The following is a 20,271-nucleotide window of genomic DNA, read 5'->3' as shown; positions in this document are numbered from 1 at the left end:
TAATAACCATGTATAAGTATATAAGGGGACAATACAAATATCTCGCTGAGGATCTGTTTATACCAAGGAAGGTGACGGGCACAAGGGGGCATTCTTTGCGTCTGGAGGAGAGAAGGTTTTTCCACCAACATAGAAGAGGATTCTTTACTGTTAGGGCAGTGAGAATCTGGAATTGCTTGCCTGAGGAGGTGGTGATGGCGAACTCAGTCGAGGGGTTCAAGAGAGGCCTGGATGTCTTCCTGGAGCAGAACAATATTGTATCATACAATTAGGTTCTGTAGAAGGACGTAGATCTGGGGATTTATTATGATGGAATATAGGCTGAACTGGATGGACAAATGTCTTTTTTCGGCCTTACTAACTATGTTACTATGTTGGTCTGCCATGGATACAAACTCATAATCCAGTCCTTGACTGGAAAACAATGTCTGTGTTAAGCTGGGGATGTCAGTGGGTTCATGATGATGCACCTCCGATTTCTATCGCTTCGTCTACTCCTTCTGAGGTTCCTGTATTTTTGTCTGATTATCGGGATGTTTTTGAGGAGCCTAAGCTCAGTTCGCTTCCTCCTCACAGGGATTGCGATTGTGCTATAGATTTAATTCCTGGTAGTAAATTTCCTAAAGGTCGTTTGTTCAATCTGTCAGTGCCAGAGCATACTGCTATGCGGGATTATGTTAAGGAGTCCTTGGAAAAGGGACATATCCGTCCATCTTCGTCCCCTTTGGGAGCAGGTTTTTTTTTTCGTGGCCAAAAAAGATGGGTCCTTGAGGCCTTGTATAGATTATCGTCTTTTGAATAAGATTACCGTAAAATATCAGTATCCTTTGCCTTTGTTGACTGATTTGTTTGCTCGCATTAAGGGGGCTAAATGGTTCACTAAGATTGATCTTCGGGGTGCGTATAATCTTACACGAATAAAGCAAGGTGATGAGTGGAAAACCGCATTTAATACGCCTGAGGGCCATTTTGAGTATTTGGTAATGCCTTTCGGACTTTCTAATGCTCCTTCAGTCTTCCAGTCCTTTATGCACAATATTTTCCGTGAATATCTGGATAAATTTATGATTGTGTATTTGGATGATATTTTGTTTTTTTCTGATGACTGGGAGTCTCATGTTCAGCAGGTCAGGAAGGTGTTTCAGGTCCTGCGGGCTAATTCCTTGTTTGTAAAGGGCTCAAAGTGTCTCTTTGGAGTCCAGAAGATTTCTTTCTTGGGGTATATTTTTTCCCCTTCTACTATTGAGATGGATCCCGTCAAGGTTCGGGCTATTTGTGACTGGACGCAGCCTGCATCTCTTAAGAGTTTGCAGAAGTTCTTGGGCTTTGCTAATTTCTATCGTCGTTTTATAACTAATTTTTCTAGTGTTGTTAAGCCTTTGACGGATTTGACCAAGAAGGGTGCTGATGTTGCTGATTGGTCTCCTGCGGCTGTGGAGGCCTTTCAGGAACTTAAACGCCAGTTTTCTTCTGCTCCTGTGTTGCGTCAGCCTGATGTTTCGCTTCCTTTCCAAGTTGAGGTTGATGCTTCCGAGATTGGAGCGGGGGCGGTTTTGTCACAGAGAAGCTCCGATTGCTCGGTGATGAAGCCATGTGCGTTCTTTTCTAGAAAATTTTCGCCCGCTGAGCGGAATTATGATGTGGGTAATCGGAACTTTTGGCCATGAAGTGGGCATTTGAGGAGTGGCGTCATTGGCTGGAGGGTGCTAGACATCGTGTGGTGGTCTTGACTGATCACAAAAATCTGATTTACCTTGAGTCTGCCAGGCGTCTGAATCCTAGACAGGCTCGTTGGTCACTGTTTTTCTCTCATTTCAATTTTGTGGTTTCATACCTGCCAGGTTCAAAGAATGTGAAGGCGGATGCTCTTTCTAGGAGTTTTGTGCCTGACTCCCCTGGAAATTCTGAGCCCACTGGTAACCTTAGGGATGGGGTGATTTTGTCGGCCGTCTTCCCAGACTTGCGACGTGCTTTGCAGGAGTTTCAGGCGGGTAAACCTGATCGTTGTCCGCCTGAGAGACTGTTTGTTCTGGATAGTTGGACCAGTAGAGTCATCTCCGAGGTCCATTCTTCTGCGTTGGCAGGTCATCCTGGAATATTTGGTACTAGAGACTTGGTGGCCAGGTCTTTTTGGTGGCCTTCCTTGTCGAGGGATGTGCGTTCTTTTGTGCAGTCTTGTGAGGTTTGTGCTCGGGCTAAGCCTTGCTGTTCTCGAGCCAGTGGATTGTTGTCACCTTTGCCTATCCCGAAGAGGCCTTGGACGCACATTTCCATGGACTTTATTTCGGATCTCCCTGTCTCTCAAAAAATGTCTGTCATCTGGGTTGTGTGTGACCGCTTTTCTAAAATGGTTCATCTTGTACCCTTGCCTAAGTTGCCTTCCTCCTCTGAGTTGGCCCCTCTGTTTTTCCAGAACGTGGTTCGTTTGCATGGGATTCCGGAGAACATCGTTTCTGACAGGGGATCCCAGTTTGTGTCTAGATTTTGGCGGACGTTCTGTGCTAAGATGAGCATTGATTTGTCCTTTTCGTCTGCATTCCATCCTCAGACGAATGGCCAGACAGAGCGAACTAATCAGACCTTGGAAACTTATTTGAGGTGTTTTGTTTCTGCTGATCAGGATGACTGGGTTACCTTTTTGCCGCTGGCCGAGTTTGCCCTTAATAATCGGGCTAGTTCTGCTACCTTGGTTTCTCCTTTCTTTTGTAATTCGGGGTTTCATCCTCGTTTTTCCTCTGGTCAGGTGGAGCCTTCTGATTGTCCTGGAGTGGACATGGTGGTGGATGGGTTGCATCGGATTTGGAGTCATGTGGTGGACAATTTGAAGTTGTCCCAGGAGAAGGCTCAGCAGTTTGCTAATCGCCGTCGCCGCGTGGGTCCTCGACTTCGTGTTGGGGACTTGGTGTGGTTGTCTTCTCGTTTTGCTCCTATGAAGGTCTCTTCTCCTAAGTTCAAGCCTCGGTTCATCGGTCCTTATAGGATCTTGGAAATTCTTAACCCTGTGTCGTTTCGTTTGGATCTCCCGGCATCGTTTGCTATTCATAATGTGTTCCATCGGTCGTTGTTGCGGAGGTATGAGGTACCTGTTCCTTCGCTTGAGCCTCCTGCTCCGGTGCTGGTGGAGGGAGAATTGGAGTATGTTGTAGAGAAGATCTTGGATTCTCGTGTTTCCAGACGGAAACTCCAATATTTGGTCAAGTGGAAGGGTTATGGTCAGGAGGATAATTCTTGGGTGGTTGCCTCTGATGTTCATGCTGATGATTTGGTCCGCGCTTTTCATAGGGCTCATCCTGGTCGCCCTGGTGGTTCTCGTGAGGGTTCGGTGACCCCTCCTCAAGGGGGGGGTACTGTTGCGAGTTCTGTTTTTGGGCTCCCTCTGGTGGTTACTGATGGTACTGGGTGATTTGTGTTTTGCTGTCTCTGGTGTCCACCTGTTCTATTAGGATTTGGGAGTTTCCTATTTAACCGGGCTTTCTTGTCATTTCCCCGCCGGCTATCAAGGTTTTCAGAGTGTTTTGTTACCTCAGCTTCTGGCTTCAGTATTCTTCAGGAAAAGCTAAGTTTTTGATTTTCTTGTTCCACGTTTTGCTTTATTTTTGTCTTGTCCAGCTTGCATATAATTGTTTCTTTGCTGCTGGTTGCTCTAGTGGGCTGTAATTGCTCCTCATGTTCCATGAGTTGGAACATGAGTTCAAGTAATTGCAGGATGGTTTTTTGAAGGGTTTTTTGCTGACCGCGCAGTTTACTTTTGTATCCTCTGCTATCTAGTTTTAGCGGGCCTCATTTTGCTGAATCTGTTTTCATACTGTGTATGTGCCTTCCTCTCATTTCACAGTCATTATATGTGGGGGGCTGCTATTTCTGTGGGGTATTTCTCTGGAGGCAAGAGAGGTCTGTGTTTCTTCTAATAGGGGAAGTTAGATCTTCGGCTGGTGCGAGACGTCTAGGATCAACGTAGGCACGTTCCCCGGTTATTGTTATTTGTGTGTTCAGGTTTAGGGTCGCGGTCAGCTCAGGTTCCATCACCCTAGAGCTCGTTGGTGCTTGTCCTTTTGTGATTCCCTGCCATTGGAATCATGACAGTTGTCCAGTTTTATAAAAACTTAATCCGCAGCACTTTGATAAGAGAACATCATACAGGTGCATTAGGAAAGATGACATTTGAAAGAAAGAGTTGAAAACATTTTTCCAAATGAATAAAATGCCATCTCTGAAAGATGCATAACGTAGGTAAAGAGAAGCGGAATCCAACGATGTATCACTTAGATTACTGGGTGCAGATGTTCTGACACAATCAGAGCCTTTAGTATTAGAATGAAGCAAAGCTCAGAAAGCTGCCCCCGCCCACACCAGGCTCTCTGTGTGCTAAGTCCATAGATAGCGAGCTGCTTATTACAGGAAGGGGCGTGTCAAACTAGTCCACAAATATATAGCATTTGTGACAAGTGACACATCCCTGAATTCTGTGTTTTAGCCTCTGATTACATAGCAAAAACCTGCTGACAGATTCCCTTCAATAAAGTGATTATTAAAAATAAAAAAAAATACCGCCTGGCTGAAAAGAGGCAAAACCATGCATTAACTGTTATCTTGAAGTTTCCTGTGGCAGCCAGAGAGGCAATTTAGAGCAGCAGTTGTGCATGTTTGACTAAAGCTATGTACACTAAACTGCATATGCTTTCTCAGAAGAGCAATACAGCAGTGGTAAAAGAAAAACTTCGGGAAAATAGGTGCACATTCTCGACTGAAGGACGAAAGGGTAAATAAAGCCGAATTACGGAGAAATAGTACAATTTGGAAAACTAGGCGATTTGCAAAGTTGAATGATTTTAAGCTCACAACACAGAGCCATAATTGTCACCTTACCCTGTTAAAAAGTCACACTTAGTCTGGTTACTGACAAATTCGTTCTTCTCAAGAAAAACTGGTTGTTCTAAACCATGCCTAAAAACAATCAACGGTTAGACAAATTGTCTACAAGTTTATAAAATAGGCTGCTGCTGTTCTGTATAGGAATAAGGGCCTGTTGAGATCATTCCAAGAGCACAAAGGGCAGTCCTTAGGTAACATCCCAAAATAATAGCAAAAGGCCTACTGAAGACCCTGGTCATGTGTCCACTATTAAAGAAATACTAAATATGAATGTTTTTCACTTTAAGGTGTTAAAGTCTTAGTTGCAAGTACAGAAAATGTTCGAGGAGCTGCCCATTTCTAAATGGGGTCTTCAGTAGTTTAATTACAGGGATTACTTATTTTTTTCTCCTGCAGTATGGATGTGTGCTCAGTGTACTCAATAAAGACACAAACAGTATAACTGAATGTTTTTAGTTTATTTAGATTGTGACTAAATTTACGACTTTGATAACAACCTGACTACATTTTACTAGTAATCAATGCAGAGATATAGGTAATTCCAAAGTATTTATCTTCTTTTTCTTACAACTGTTGCAGAAAAAGCGCTTGAGGGCATATCATAGATTTAGCAAATGTTTAAAATTCTACTAAATTTCCTGAGGTAGAGAAGAATAAAACTGCTGGGTTTAATGGAATTGCAAGTATGTCGGCAGCTAATGTATACTCACCTTGAAAGAATTCACAGAGCAATAAATGGATGCTTACCGACACCAGGAAATCTTTGATTTTCTGCCGTTTTGTAAGTGCATCCTTAGTTTCTTCTTTTGAAAGCTTTGTAAAGAACGTCAGCATGTTATGGCTTTTCTGTGTAAGGAGAGCTGCCCAGATTGCACGGGATATCAATGTGTTTTCTTCAGTGATTTTGGAGGTGGGATTATTTATGATTCCAAGGCGAGCAATGGTGCTTTGTTTCTAACCAGGAAAGGAAAAACAAATATTAGCGCGATAAAACAAAAACAATATTTTAAATGAAATTACCTTAAGAAATACACTGACAATTAGATGATCAGTCCTATATTCTTTTCAGTTTATTAGACAAGGGTGGATTCTATGCTGTATATCAAAACAATGTGAGAATATGGACAACTTAAATACAATTAATGCTTTATACTTTGTTTCTTACATTTTACATTTCATGCAACATCCCCATTATTTAACAAGGTTTTCCAGTGATAACACTAATGAGAGTATAAAAAATGGTCTACTTTTCATCCAGAAAACAACAGATGATTTTTCATCTGTGTTGCCTTCTGAACGACATTGTTTTTATACATCAGTACTTGATAAAATTGACGAGACTAAATATGTTCTCGTATTAGAATTGCAATCTATCTGTATGCAAATTGTCTTTTCAGAGAGTAAGAGGACTAGAACTCTAGTGCCACCTTTTGGAAGTAGCAATCCTAAAAGTCAATGTCAACCCTTTAACGAGCCTTATCACATGACTTTGGATAAGAGCCAAACCAGATCTCAATTTGCAGACACTGTTTCGGGGTACTGCCCCACGTCAGTGGAGATCTGGTTTGGCTGAGAGGAAGGCGTATGAGGGCAGACTGGGAAGCTGATGTGTTCCACCAAATCTATATTCATCCTACCCTCAAGAAGCAGAAAGCAGACTACAAGCTAGCTATTTCTGTAAGATTTCTCCTGTTTATTTTAGGGTATGTGCACACGATGCAGATTTAGTGCAGAACTGCAGCAGATTTTTCTGCAGCAGAAACGCTGCAGAACTGCACTGTGATCACAGTACAATGTAAATCAATGTGAAAAAAAAAAAGCTGTGCACATGGTGCAGAAAAATCTGCGCAGAAACGCTGCAGATTTCAAAGAAGTGCCTGTCACTTCTTTTGTGCAGTTCTGCAGCGTTTCTGCACCCCTCCATAATAGAAATCTGCAGGTGCGTTTTTGATGCGTTTTTTATGCAGATTTGTGCTCAAAAAACGCATCAAAAACGCATAAAAAACGCATCAAAAACGCATAAAAAACGCATCAAAAACGCATAAAAAACGCACCTGCAGATTCTGCCAGGAGATGCAGATTTAGTGCAGAACTGCAGCAGATTTTTCTGCACCAAATCTGCATCGTGTGCACACAGCCTTATACTGTTTTACATACCTGTATGTCTTTATTATCATATTTTTATACCTTTTTCTTACTGTAATCACTGAACCTTTTTGTATTAAAGCATAAAACTAACAGTTGAACCTCGTATGTTCTAAAGAATCCATAGCCTAAGGTGTGTGACTCTTATGAGTGGTAGACAGTATTAGTAATAGTCCGGGACTCATCGCCCGTGTATTCGGTGAGTGGTGGCAGCATGTATGAGCAGGTGTGTGGCCTGGGTCGGTGTGTGATTTATGCTTCCATCACAGCATAGGACAGAGGTTGAATGCTGGACTGAGTGTGGGGAGATAGATTAACCCTTGCAGGCACAACTCCAAGTTACGTGCCAAGAGTGGGTACGTGACAAATTAGTGACACCACAGAGCGGGATCCGTGACGGACGCCTTTATCTCAGCCAAACCAGATCTCCACTTTGCACTGACGTGGGGCAGTACCCCGAAACACAGTGTCTGCAAATTGACATCTGGTTTAGCTCTTATCCTAAGTCATGTGATAAGGCTCGTTAAAGGGTTGACATTGACTGTCAGGATTGCTACTTCCAATAGGTGGCACTAGAGTTTTAGTCCTCTTCCTCTCTGAAGAGACAATTTGCATATTTCCCAGAGGAGCATTGAAGCTTTAAGTCTCCTCATCTCGACATGATTAACATGTCACTTTCTGCAAGGAGAAACGATACTTCTTGAATCTATCGGTAAAAATCATTTGGTATACGTATTGAAGCTGATCTTTTTTGCACATCTATGGACTTGAATAGTAGAGTCTCATCTGAGAAACAGAAGAGACTACTACACGGACATTCGGTCCCTATGAAAAATCTAGGAATCATATAGTACCCCATAAAAAAGGTTAACTTTATTTATTAATGTTATAATGCTACCAACCTGTGGCCAAACCACACACAACAAAAACCACCGTGAAAAAAACTGGTGTAGGGGTGAAAATTTCCTAAATGATGCCTAAGCTGGTGCCTTCCTGGCTGCGGAGGTTGGCACCCTATTGGAAGCGTTGTGGCGCCCCCGCTCAACGATGGCTGACCTTAGGGTCCCTAGATAAACCCTACAGATCCAATTGGGTCCCTCTACCCAGATAATGAACTAAAGGTACCCCTGATGTCTATACAGAGGTCACACCTATATATAGGGAATCCTAAAACCCACACCGTGTTATAAAAACAATGGAGAACATGTTTTTAGGCATTTGACAGCAATAGAATACATTCAGCACAATCACTGTCCATGTTAGGTACATTATGGAATTAGGCCTCCTGATGAGCCAGAGGGGCGAAACGCGTTGAGGCGATATACATTATAGGCAGAAGGCATCTGAACTTGTGATGAGTACCATGTTTGCTTTAGATCTCTATATATGATTTAATATCGACAGCGATTGTGCTGAATATATTCTATTGCCGTCAGGAATGATATATATTATAGGTGGACGGCATTTGAATTTGTGATCGGCACCATGAATGTACCTAATTGTTCATTTCAGCACAAATATAGTTTATTAGAAAATATATGCCAGACCATACATGCACCACTAACCAAACATACCAAGGGTGCGTGGACATATGTAAATGGTTCAGTGCACCAATAAGTGAACAAGAAAACCGAAAAAGACAGCACTACGAGAACCAAATAAAACTAATGTAAATCTTTATTAAAGTAATAATAAGAGGAACAACATGAGAATATAAACAGGGGAAAGCAGGATAAGACAATAATCACCAATAGGTGGCAGTGTAGTACCGACAGGTAGATGGTGTAACACAAACTTATGTTACATACAGTAGTAAAATATGTGCTATATAATACTGCACATCACGTAACATCAGCCTCCAAGGGTGCAATAATACATTAATGGTTAAACTGCATCAGTGCGACATATGTGTAAACATGCACACCAGGACTGATAGAGGTATAAACAGTGAAATAAATAAACAAATAGTTAATCAATCATGATACCTGAGGGGAGGACTACACTGCCACGAGCCCCAACGCGCGTTTCGGCGCGGTGCCTTCTTCCGGGGGTGTCTAATATAGTTTATTAGAAGTAGATTATCAGTTAAAACAGCGATATGGTGGTATATTTTTATCATAAATGCAAATGGTGGTACAGAAGAATTGTAGACACAGATCTATCAAGTTATGAAGTTTTCTATGTATGGCTAAACATGGACAGTAATTTTGCTGAATGTATTCTATTGCTGTCAAATGCCTAAAAACATGTTCTCTATTGTTTTTATAACACGGTGTGGGTTTTAGGATTCCCTATAAATAGGTGTGACCTCTGTATAGACATCAGAGGTACCTTTAGTTCATTATTTGGTTAGAGGGACCCAATTGGATCTGTAGGGTTTATCTAGGGACCCTAGGGTCAGCCATCGTTGAGCGGGGGTGCCACAACGCTTTCCCTAGGGCGCCAACCCACGCAGCCAGGAAGGCACCAGCTTAGGCATCATTTAGGGAATTTTCATCCCTACACCAGTTGTTTTCACGGTGGTTTTTGTTGTGTGTGGTTTGGCCACAGGTTGGTGGCATTTTAACATTAATAAAGTTAAACTTTTTTATGGGTTACTATATGATTTCTAGACTAATTGCTACCCTAGATTAATATTTGGATTGAAGAAAATTCCCTATGAAAAATCTGTCATCTGAACATCCCTATTAAATAACATTGGTCCAAGTCCTGTCTGTGTGAGGTCAGTTTTCTTAATGGACAGTAATCCCAACGAAAATACGGTTGTGTGAACATATCCTTAGAATGGAGCGGCAGGGAACATGGGGATGCAGGAAAAAGTCAAGCACAAGGCTCGGTAGTCCCCTAGGGAGTGAATGGAGATGCAGTAGGGCATCCACACAGTCGCTTTATTCCAACAGGGATAAAAATTCAAAAATCCAGCACTCTATTTGGTAAGTTTATTTACAGCGAGAAGCAAGTGTACAAAACGTTTTACTAAGTGGTTCAAATAGATTCAGAGAGATTCATAAATATAGCATATGCGTTTCTGTCTCTTTGTTTCAAGCATAAGCTTGTGCCTGGAGAAACTGAGCCTATGACAGCCCGCAGGATGGCGACTTCCATCTTTAAGGAAAACAGATGGTATAGAGTTCCGGATTTTTGGACTTTTTACATGTAACGGGTTGGGACCCTATCTGTACACCTAGAAACAAAAGGAGTGCTGTTTTTCTTCCCAGGTGGAACCCCTGCCGATTAAAAAGCTATTGCCTTTCCATAACTTATTTTTATTGGAGAACCCCTTTGACCCCTTAACATTCAGCCATCCACCTTTTAACGTTGGGTCCTAATTATTCAACGATGCTTTTTAACGGAACTGAGAAAAAAGGGTATGGCGCCCCAGGATAGAAAAATCTCCGGGGTCTCAGCTACTGAGGATAGCGGAGACCCTGGAGAACATGATCACGACCGGTTTTTAAGGTCCCCCGTCATGTGATTGACTTTATTCACTGAATAACAAAAAAAAGTCTGATTTAAAATGAATTTCTCTCTCTTCTGATATGATCTAACATATCAGCAAACAGAGAAGTGGTAGGATCCGTAGTCCCCGGACACCCGTCCTCCTTCTGCAGAAAGAAAATGGCGGACGCATGTGCAGTGCGCCCACCAAGATCTGCTTCCCTTCACCCGGCAACCGCTGAGAATTCTCTCATTGGCTGCTGGCTTTTGATTACTGTAATAGACCACATGACAGTGATTAAAAGCCCCCAATATTAGTAAAAATGGCAGCACTTTGGATGTGCCTCTCTCTTCTCTCCTTGATATTGTTCTGGAAGCGAAGAGAGATACACTACGTCCGAGTGCAACAATGTCTGAAGAAAATTTTTTATCTCCATGTAAATCCCCTAAACCTCATTACCTCCCTCCCCCCCCCCCCTCCTTCCTGTGTCATCCCCTTGTCAGATAACATTTTTATTTTATAGGTTCTATTTTTCTCATTATTTGCTGTTAGGGATGTTAGGGTTATAATTAGGTTTGCTATGGCTAGGCAGTTTTTTCAAAAGTAAAAAAAAAATATTAGTGTTTTCCCCTTCAAATGTCCCCCCCCCCCCCCTTTTTTTATTTTTACTTTTTAGCAGTCCCCGGAACTAAATTAGCTGTCACCAATTTGACCCCATTTCACTTTTTCCTAATTTTCGTTACTCCAGAATTGCCCACCAAACCCATTTATATGCTCGACAATAAATTTGCCAAAAACCCTCTGCCTTTCATTCCTAGATCCCAAAAAATGTGCCTGAAATTCTTGGGCCTTAATATGAACATGGGAATAGTTATAAAAAAAAAAAACACACACACTCCGCTCCTACTGGGCAATAAAATCTGTCCACAGTTTCCCTGTATTTGCAGCTGTCACAACCAGAGCTCGTTATGAAGCCCTACTGAGGTTTATTCAATTTAGTGATAATTCCCAAGCCCCCCAAGAACTGACCAACTGCAATCGCCTAAACAGATTGAGACCCCTAATTTTCCACCCACAACATTAATTTCTAAATTTATATACCCCAGAGCAGGTGTAGGAGTCGACGAGTCCTTGGTGAGTTATAAGGGCCGTCTGTCATTCCAACAATTCATCCTCCCCCAGCGAGCCAAATAACACATCAAGCTGTATAAAATGTGTGAGAGCACTTCAGGGTACACATCCACTTTCCTAATATATGAAGGGTAGGGACAGCAAAATTAGCCCCCAAAACTATTCCCCAAAAATTGGCATCCCAGGTAAAATTAGTGGCCACTAACATCAAGAGCATAAATAATCCAAAACATGTTACCCCAAATTATGAATACTACCACAAGAACAAAACATGTGTCTAATCTCTCAAATTTATATCTTTATTGAAATAACAAAATGTATATAAAACAATATTGATCCAACAGAGTACTCACAATGGAGGGCCACACATCACCTTAACATAACTATCACAATTGTAAAGTCATTCTGTAAATAGTCAATATTTGTTCAGGCATAATCTCCATCAAATAATACAGCACTAATGTACATGGGTCTTGATATTGATACATGCCGCAAAAAATGGCACTGCCACCACAAAACACCAATGGTTCTCTATATCTATTGCTTAATATAAGTTGCTGGTGAGTCTAACTCATAATATGATGCATCTAATGTGGAAGTGAAAATATAGCTGCAAAGTAACTTATATGTCGCAGTGGACTGGTGTAGCATGTGGCCCTCGTGCCCCTTTTCAACACGTCCCTTGATGAAACTTGGGTGAATTATGGCGTGATATTTTTAGATATTCCACCCTTGTTTCTTAACCCCTTTCTGACCTCGGACGGGATAGTACGTCCGAGGTCAGATCCCCTGCTTTGATGCAGGGCTCCGCGGTGAGCCCGCATCAAAGCCAGGACATGTCAGCTGTTTTGAACAGCTGACATGTGCCCGTAATAGACGCGGGCAGAATCGCGATCTGCCCTCACCTATTAACTAGTTAAATGCCGCTGTCAAACGCAGACAGCGGCATTTAACTACCGCTTCCGGCCGGGCGGCCGGAAATGACGCCATCGCCGGCCCCCGTCACATGATCGGAGGTCGGCGATGGATCAGGATGGTAACCATAGAGGTCCTAGAGACCTCTATGGTTACTGATCACCGGTGGCTGTGAGTGCCACCCTGTGGTCGGCGCTCACAGCACACCTCCATTTCTGCTACATAGCAGCGATCAGCAGATCGCTGCTATGTAGCAGAGGCGATCACGTTGTGCCTGCTTCTAGCCTCCCATGGAGGCTATTGAAGCATGGCAAAAGTAAAAAAAAAAAAAGTTAAGAAAAGTGAAAAAAATAAAAAAATATAAAAGTTTAAATCACCCCCCTTTCGCCCCAATCAAAATAAATCAATAAAAAAAAATCAAATCTACACATATTTGGTATCGCCGCGCTCAGAATCGCCCGATCAATTTAAAAAAAGCATTAACCTGATCGCTAAACGGCGTAGCAAGAAAAAAATTCGAAACGCCAGAATTACGTTTTTTAGGTCGCTGCGACATTGCATTAAAATGCAATAACGGGCGATCAAAAGAACGTGTCTGCACCAAAATGCTATCATTAAAAACGTCATCTCGGCATGCAAAAAATAAGCCCTCAACCGACCCCAGATCACGAAAAATGGAGACGCTACGAGTATCGGAAAATGGCGCAATTTTTTTTTATTTTTTTTTTAGCAAAGTTTGGAATTTTTTTTCACCACTTAGATAAAAAATAACCTAGTCATGTTAGGCGTCTATGAACTCGTGATGACCTGGAGAATCATAATGACAGGTTAGTTTTAGCATTTAGTGAACCTAGCAAAAAAGCCAAACAAAAAACAAGTGTGGGATTGCACTTTTTTTGCAATTTCACCGCACTTGGAATTTTTTTCCCGTTTTCTAGTACATGACATGCTAAAACCAACGATGTCGTTCAAAAGTACAACTCGTCCCGCAAAAAATAAGCCCTCACATGGCCAAATTGACGGAAAAATAAAAAAGTTATGGCTCTGGGAAGGAGGGGACTGAAAAACGAACACGGAAAAACGAAAAATCCCAAGGTCATGAAGGGGTTAATACACCATGTGCAGAATTATTAGGCAAGTTGTATTTTAGAGGATTATTTTTTATTATTGATCAACAACTATGTTCTCAATCAATCCAAAAGACTCAAATATCAAAGCTTAATATTTTTGGAAGTTGGAGTGTTTTTTTTTTTTAGATTTGGCTATCTTAGGAGGATATCTGTTTGTGCAAGAAACTATTACTGTGCAGAATTATTAGGCAACTTAATAAAAACCAAATATATTCCCATCTCACTTGTTTATTTTCACCAGGTAAACCAATATAACTGCACAAAATTTAGAAAAACATTTCTGACATGCAAAAACCAAACCCAAAAAAATTAGTGACCAATATAGCCACCTTTCTTTATGATGACACTCAACAGCCTTCCATCCATAGATTCTGTCAGTTGCTTGATCTGTGTACGATCAACATTGCGTGCAGCAGCCACCACAGACTCCCAGACACTGTTCCAAGAGGTGGACTGTTTTCCCTCCTGGTAGATCTCACATTTTATGAGAAACCACAGGTTCTCTATGGGGTTCAGATCAGGTGAACAAGGGGGCCATGTCATTATTTTTTCTTCTTTGAGACCTTTACTGGCCAGCCACGCTGTGGAGTAGTTGGAGGCATGTGATGGAGCATTGTCCTGCATGAAAAGCATGTTTTTCTTACTTCTTCCTGTACCACGGCTTGAAGAAGTTGTCTTCCAGAAAGTGGCAGTAGGTCTGGGAGTTGAGCTTCACTCCATCCTCAACCACAATTCATCTTTGATGATACCAGCCCATACCAGTACCCCACCTACACCTTGCTGGCGTCTGAGTCGGAGTGTTGCTCTCTGCCCTTTACTGATCCAGCTTCTCGCCCATCCATCTGGCCCATCAAGAGTCACTCATTTCATCAGTCCAGAAAACCTTTGAAAAGTCAGTCTTAAGATATTTCTTGGCCCAGTTTTGACGTTTTATCTTATATTTCTTGTTCAAAGGTTGTCGTTTTTCAGCCTTCCTTACCTTGGCCATGTCCCTGAGTAGCTCACACCTTGTGCTTTTTGATACTCCAGTAACATTGCAGCTCTGAAATATGGCAAAACTGCTGGCAAATGGCATCTTGTCCAAATTTTGGACTTTTAAGAGCCTGTCAAATCTCTCTTCTGACCCATTTTGCCAAAGGAAAGGAAGTTGCCTAATAATTAAGCACAACTTATATAGGGTTTTGATGTCATTAGACAACACCCCTCCTCATTACAGAGATGCACATTACCTGATTTACTTAATTGGTAGTTGGCTCTCAATCCTTAACAGCTTGGAGTAGAACAACACGTACAAAAAGTGTCATGTGATCAAAATACAACTTGCCTAATAATTCTGCACACAGTGTAGTAATATACCAGCTAAGAAACCATTAGAATTCATTTATTTTTTTTAAAAGGACAATTTGCCAGAGGGATGTCCACACATCGCTTTAAAACTAATGTTATCTAATTTATCACGATACCACTGCAACCCTATTCTGCAACAGCCACTATATATAGACCTACAACACACTACTTGAGTCTTCTTATACTTTGTTTTGATAAAGTGTCAGTTTTGTTGTCAATTGATTGAGATTTTGTCCATGGTTGTGATCTCCCACTAGGTCTGAAGAGCACATTCTTCAGTCTGTTAAGACGAGGCCATTTTCACTGCTCATACCATTGTTTTCCAAACATGTGGTGAGGTGGTCATAGGTTTCCTTTTTTTTCTTGATGCATGGGGTCTAATTGTGATGTCATTTTCATATTCTTTTTTATTTAGCTGATAACTGGGTTAAAATATGAAGAAAAAATCTCAAACACATCTCACATTTTCATGGGGCTAGACAACAGTTCTGTCGGTGCTAACCTTATCTGTATACACAGTGTTCCATCAGCACTGTGTATGCAGCACACAGGAAGGCCGAGATGGTAATAAACCATCTGCGCCTTCTCTACGTGGTGTCCGGATGGGTCCGACAATCTGCCACTGCTTACTAAGCTTCTACTTAATTTTTTGCACAGTGTGTCGTCCAAATAGTCTCGAAAGCATGCTGTTGGACATCACTTTTTTAGTTAATAAAAGAGGACTTTTCATTAGATTTTTTTTAATTTAAAGTGAGCACCTCCTCCAATTGATACTGCTCTACTGATTATGTGCCCCTTGGATCCAAATGTATGACCCCCAATAATAAAGCTGCAAATTTTCCATTCAAATAAAAAAAATATATTACAGGTCTTCTCAGTGGGTGAAGGCTTGTTGTGATTTGTCGGTATCAGAGGGGAAAAAGCAAAAGCACACAGAGAAGTCCCATTAGCCCACTTGGCTAAAGGAAAAATCTATATCTTTACTACCAAGGGGCTTAACTTTGGAAAGAAGGGGGCGCAGAAGAAAAAGAAAATCCATTGAAACATCCTTTTTAAAAGGTATCAACCCCTGAGGACTTTAAATTTATTTAATTCTTCCATCTGCTGGCTAACAAGGTACAGACACTTTTTTCATAAACTTTTTTTTTTTTTTTTTTTTTAAGGAAAAAAAGATGGTGAAATTATTCTTTTCCAGTAATTAAGAACATGACTAATTATAATGTAGCGGTCTATATGTAAACAAGGAATGATGGCTATAGTTATTTGCAGAGCTGGAACAAATTGCCTTTAACAAGTTATGTTCTGTTTACTATGTACAATGCTAAAGGAGAAAGCTTTGCCTCGCAGTTAATCAAAGCTGACAATGTCTAGAGCAAATGATGCCACAAAGTTTTAGCCCTGTGGTCAAGTCTAGATAATAACACTGAAGTTCAGAAGCACTGGTCTCCGACGCTTATAATTTAGTGTGACAGAATGCTGCTCTCGGGGTCACAACAAAGAATATACGTTACAGTGAACTTAGTATATCTTACAAAATAGCTGACAAAATGGCAGGAAGGTTATGCTGCAAAGTCTAATTTTGCCTTTGTTTTCGTAAAAGCCATCTTTCCAAGTTAGGTGTGATACATTGAAATCCTGACCTCACACAGCTTATTTGGGACAAACGCTTGGCAGCAAACTTGCGTTTTACTTAATCTAACAGGTTATGGAGTGTGATAGCAGAAAGAAATGACAATCTATTCTGAATATATTAAGCTGCTGCTTTCCGAAAACAATTTCAAGTGCAATAAAGGAAGTGATCCATAAGCGCGTGAAGGCTTCCAAATAAAAACGATTCCATAACATCAGCCCCACACACTATTAATGCTACCAATCTTCTACTTAATTCAAAAGCATCACAACTGCGAATGTTAACTATAGTTTAAGTATAACAATCCAGAGCTGCACAGGTTCGCTCTTATGCTAAAGATCTGCTATCTGGCAAAATTCCCTGCCACTATACTGTTGACGGGAACCTGTCAAGCTAAACATGGAGTTTATATGCAATAAAACATCTTTTAGTTTAAAAGGAGTGGTCCGAAACTAACATGTATTTTATTCCTTAATGTCTTCTTATTTAATCTGTTTTGTAATATAGTTTGATTAAAATTTCTAAGTGCTGAAAAGAAATTCCAAAACTTGTAGGTGAAAAAAAAAAGCGCAATTTTCCGATACCCGTAGCGTCTCCGTTTTTGTGATCTGGGGTTGGGTGAGGGATTATTTTTTGCATGGCGAGCTAAGGTTTTAATAATACCATTTTTGTGCAGATATGTTCTTTTGATCGCCCGTTATTGCATTTTAATGCAATGTTGCCGCGACCAAAAAAAGTAATTCTGGATTTCAACTTTTTTCTCGCTACGCCGTTCAGCGATCGGGTTATTCCTTTTTTTGTTGTTGAAAGATCCAGCGATTCTGAAAGTGGCGATACCAAATATGTGTATGTTTGATTTTATTTTTACGGTTTTATTTTGAATGGTGCGAAAGGGGGGTGATTTGAAATTTTAGATGTTTAAAAATTTTTTTTATATTTTTAAACACTTTTTGTGTTTTACCTTTGGCATGCTTCAATAGCCTTAATGGGAGGCTAGAAGCTGCCACAACTCAATCACCTCTGCTACATGGGAGCGATGCTCAGATCGCTCCTATGTAGCAGAATAACAGCATTGCTATGAGCGCCGTCAACAGGGTGGCACGCACAGCAATCTGGCATCAACCTTTTTGGAAGTGCATTGAAGAGCAAGGTGGATTGCTGCTGAGGGGAAAAAAAAAATCTTTAAATCTTCAGCTTAGCGAGTGTGAATGAGGTGAGTGTGACCTGAGCGTAAGTGTGAACGGCGATAAGTGTGACTTGTGATTCAGTGACTTTGGATTCAGGGAGTTTCCAAAGGAGGAATTACTGAATTGCTGTCTGTATCTTAATACTTAGCATTTGTTTTTTAGTTTAGTTTTTTTTATTTAACGTTTCTGTGTGGTGCAATCCCCATTAGGAAATGTGCTCCACTATTGCTAATGCCATCCAGTGCACATCTTGCCACATGTATGCAATCCTTGAGCAGCCGGTCGAGGGTGCATAATGCTGTGCGAGATGTGAGCACTTTGTGCATTTGGAAGCCCAGATTCTGGATCTAAATGTGCAGCTGGCAACACCGAGATCCATAGACAATATGGAAAGGAGTCTTCTGCTCACTGAGCAGACGCTCAATGGGATAGATGAAGGGGGGATGGTAGGATGGGGTCGCAGGACAGTGGAGTAGCAAGCTGGGTGACAGTTAGAAGGCTGGGTAGAGGGAAGAGTGCCAGGGAGGCTAGTCCTGATCTGGTACACCCCAATAAGTTTGCCTAGTTGGCAGATGAGGGGGGTGCCAGTACAGGGGTAGCACTACTGCAGCCAGGCATGTCCTCTGAAAGATGGAGGAGTGACTGCTACAGTAAGGAGGGAAATAGGAGAGCAGGGCAGGCCAGACAGGTGCTGGTAGTGGGGGACTCAATTATTAGGGGTACAGATAGGGCAATCTGTCACAAAGACAGGGATCGTCGAACGGTGTGCTGCCTACCTGGCGCTCGAGTCCGACATCGCTTATCGGGTGGACAGATTACTCGGAGGGGCTTGTGAGGACCCAGCGGTCATGGTGCACATTGGCATAAATGACAAAGTTAGAGGTAGGTGGAAGGTCCTTAAAGATGATTTCAGGGAATTAGGCTCCAAGCTGAAAGCAAGGACCTCCAACGTGGTATTTTCCGAAATACTGCCTGTACCACGTGCCACGCAAGAGAGGCAACGGGAGATTAGGGAAGTTAATAAGTGGCTCAAGAATTGGTGTAGGAAGGAGGGGTTTGGGTTCCTGCAGAACTGGGCCGACTTCTCAGTTGGCTACAGGCTCTACGCTAGGGTCGGACTGCACCTTAATGGGGAGGGTGCAGCTGTGTTGGGGGAGAAAATGGCTAGAAGGTTGGAGGAGTGTTTAAACCAGGGATTGGGGGGAGGGTATTAATTTTATAGGAGGGGAAGATAGTGCAGATAGAGACCTGGGCACAAATAAGGAAGTTGGGGGTGGTTGTGGCATGGGGGGTGGGGTTAGAACAGTTAATTTAAGAAATAATAGAGGTACAGAGAGGAACATCAAGTGCATGTATACTAATGCCAGAAGCCTCGCCAACAAAATGGACGAATTAGAACTAATGTTGTTGGAGCATAATTATGACATGGTGGGGATATCAGAAACATGGCTGGATGAAAGCCATGACTGGGCTGTTAACTTGCAGGGTTATAGTCTGTTCAGAAATGACCGAACGGATAAGCGAGGGGGAGGTGTGTGTCTGTATGTAAAATCATCCTTAAAACCCATCACTCGTGATAATATAGGTGAATCTAATGAAAATGTAGAGTCCCTGTGGGTGGAGATAAGGGGAGGGGGAAAAATAAATTACTGATAGGGGTTTGTTATAAATCTCCAAAAATAATGGAAGCAATGGAGAATATCCTCGTAAAGCAAATAGATGAAGCTGCGACTCAAGGAGAAGTTATTATTATGGGGGACTTCAACTTAACTGAAATAGATTGGGGAACAGAAACCTGCAGTTCCAGCAAAGTTAATTTGTTTTTGACAACTATGAGAGACAATTACCTTTCACAACTGGTTCAGGACCCAACAAGAAGGGGGGCACTGCTAGACATAATATTAACCAACAGGCCAGACCGCATAGCAAATATAAGGGTTGGGGGTCACTTGGGGAATAGTGATCACAAAATATTAAGTTTTCATGTATCCTTTAATAAGATGTGTAGTAGAGGGGTTACAAGGACACTAAACTTCAGGAGGGCAAATTTCCAACGGATGAGAGAGGATCTTGGTGCAATTAACTGGGACGATTTCCTGAGACAAAAATACACAAAGAAAATGGGAGACGTTTATTAGCATCCTGGATAGGACCTGTGCACAGTATATAGCATATGGGAATAAACATACTAGAAATAGGAGGAAACCAATTTGGCTAAATAGAGCTGTAAGGGGCGCAATAAGCGACAATAAGAAAGCATTTAGAGAATTAATGGAAGTAGGTAGTGATGAAGCATTAAATAAACACAAAAAAATTTAATAAATTCTGTAAAAAGCAAATCAAGGCAGCAAAAATTGAGACAGAACGACTCATTGCCAGAGAGTAAAAATAATCCCAAAATATTCTTTAACTATGTAAATAGTAAGAAACTAAAAAATGATAGTGTTGGCCCCCTTAAAAATAGTCTGGGTGAAA

General features: G+C 41.5%; 1 protein-coding gene across 1 annotated transcript in view; it reads right to left on the bottom strand.

Moving 5' to 3' along the window:
• The window catches only part of UGGT2 (UDP-glucose glycoprotein glucosyltransferase 2), a 559,388-nt gene that overhangs the window by 240,174 nt on the left and 298,943 nt on the right, over window positions 1-20,271 (bottom strand). Inside the window, exon 21 of the mRNA XM_069758034.1 lies at window positions 5,620-5,826. Coding sequence (XP_069614135.1) covers window positions 5,620-5,826 — 207 coding nt within the window. The remainder of the gene's footprint in view (window positions 1-5,619; window positions 5,827-20,271) is intronic.

Source organism: Ranitomeya imitator, chromosome 3 (assembly GCF_032444005.1).
Source record: "Ranitomeya imitator isolate aRanImi1 chromosome 3, aRanImi1.pri, whole genome shotgun sequence".
NCBI lineage: Eukaryota > Metazoa > Chordata > Amphibia > Anura > Dendrobatidae > Ranitomeya > Ranitomeya imitator.
Note: the sequence above shows the minus strand (reverse complement) of the source record. Positions and strands in the feature narration are given on the sequence as shown.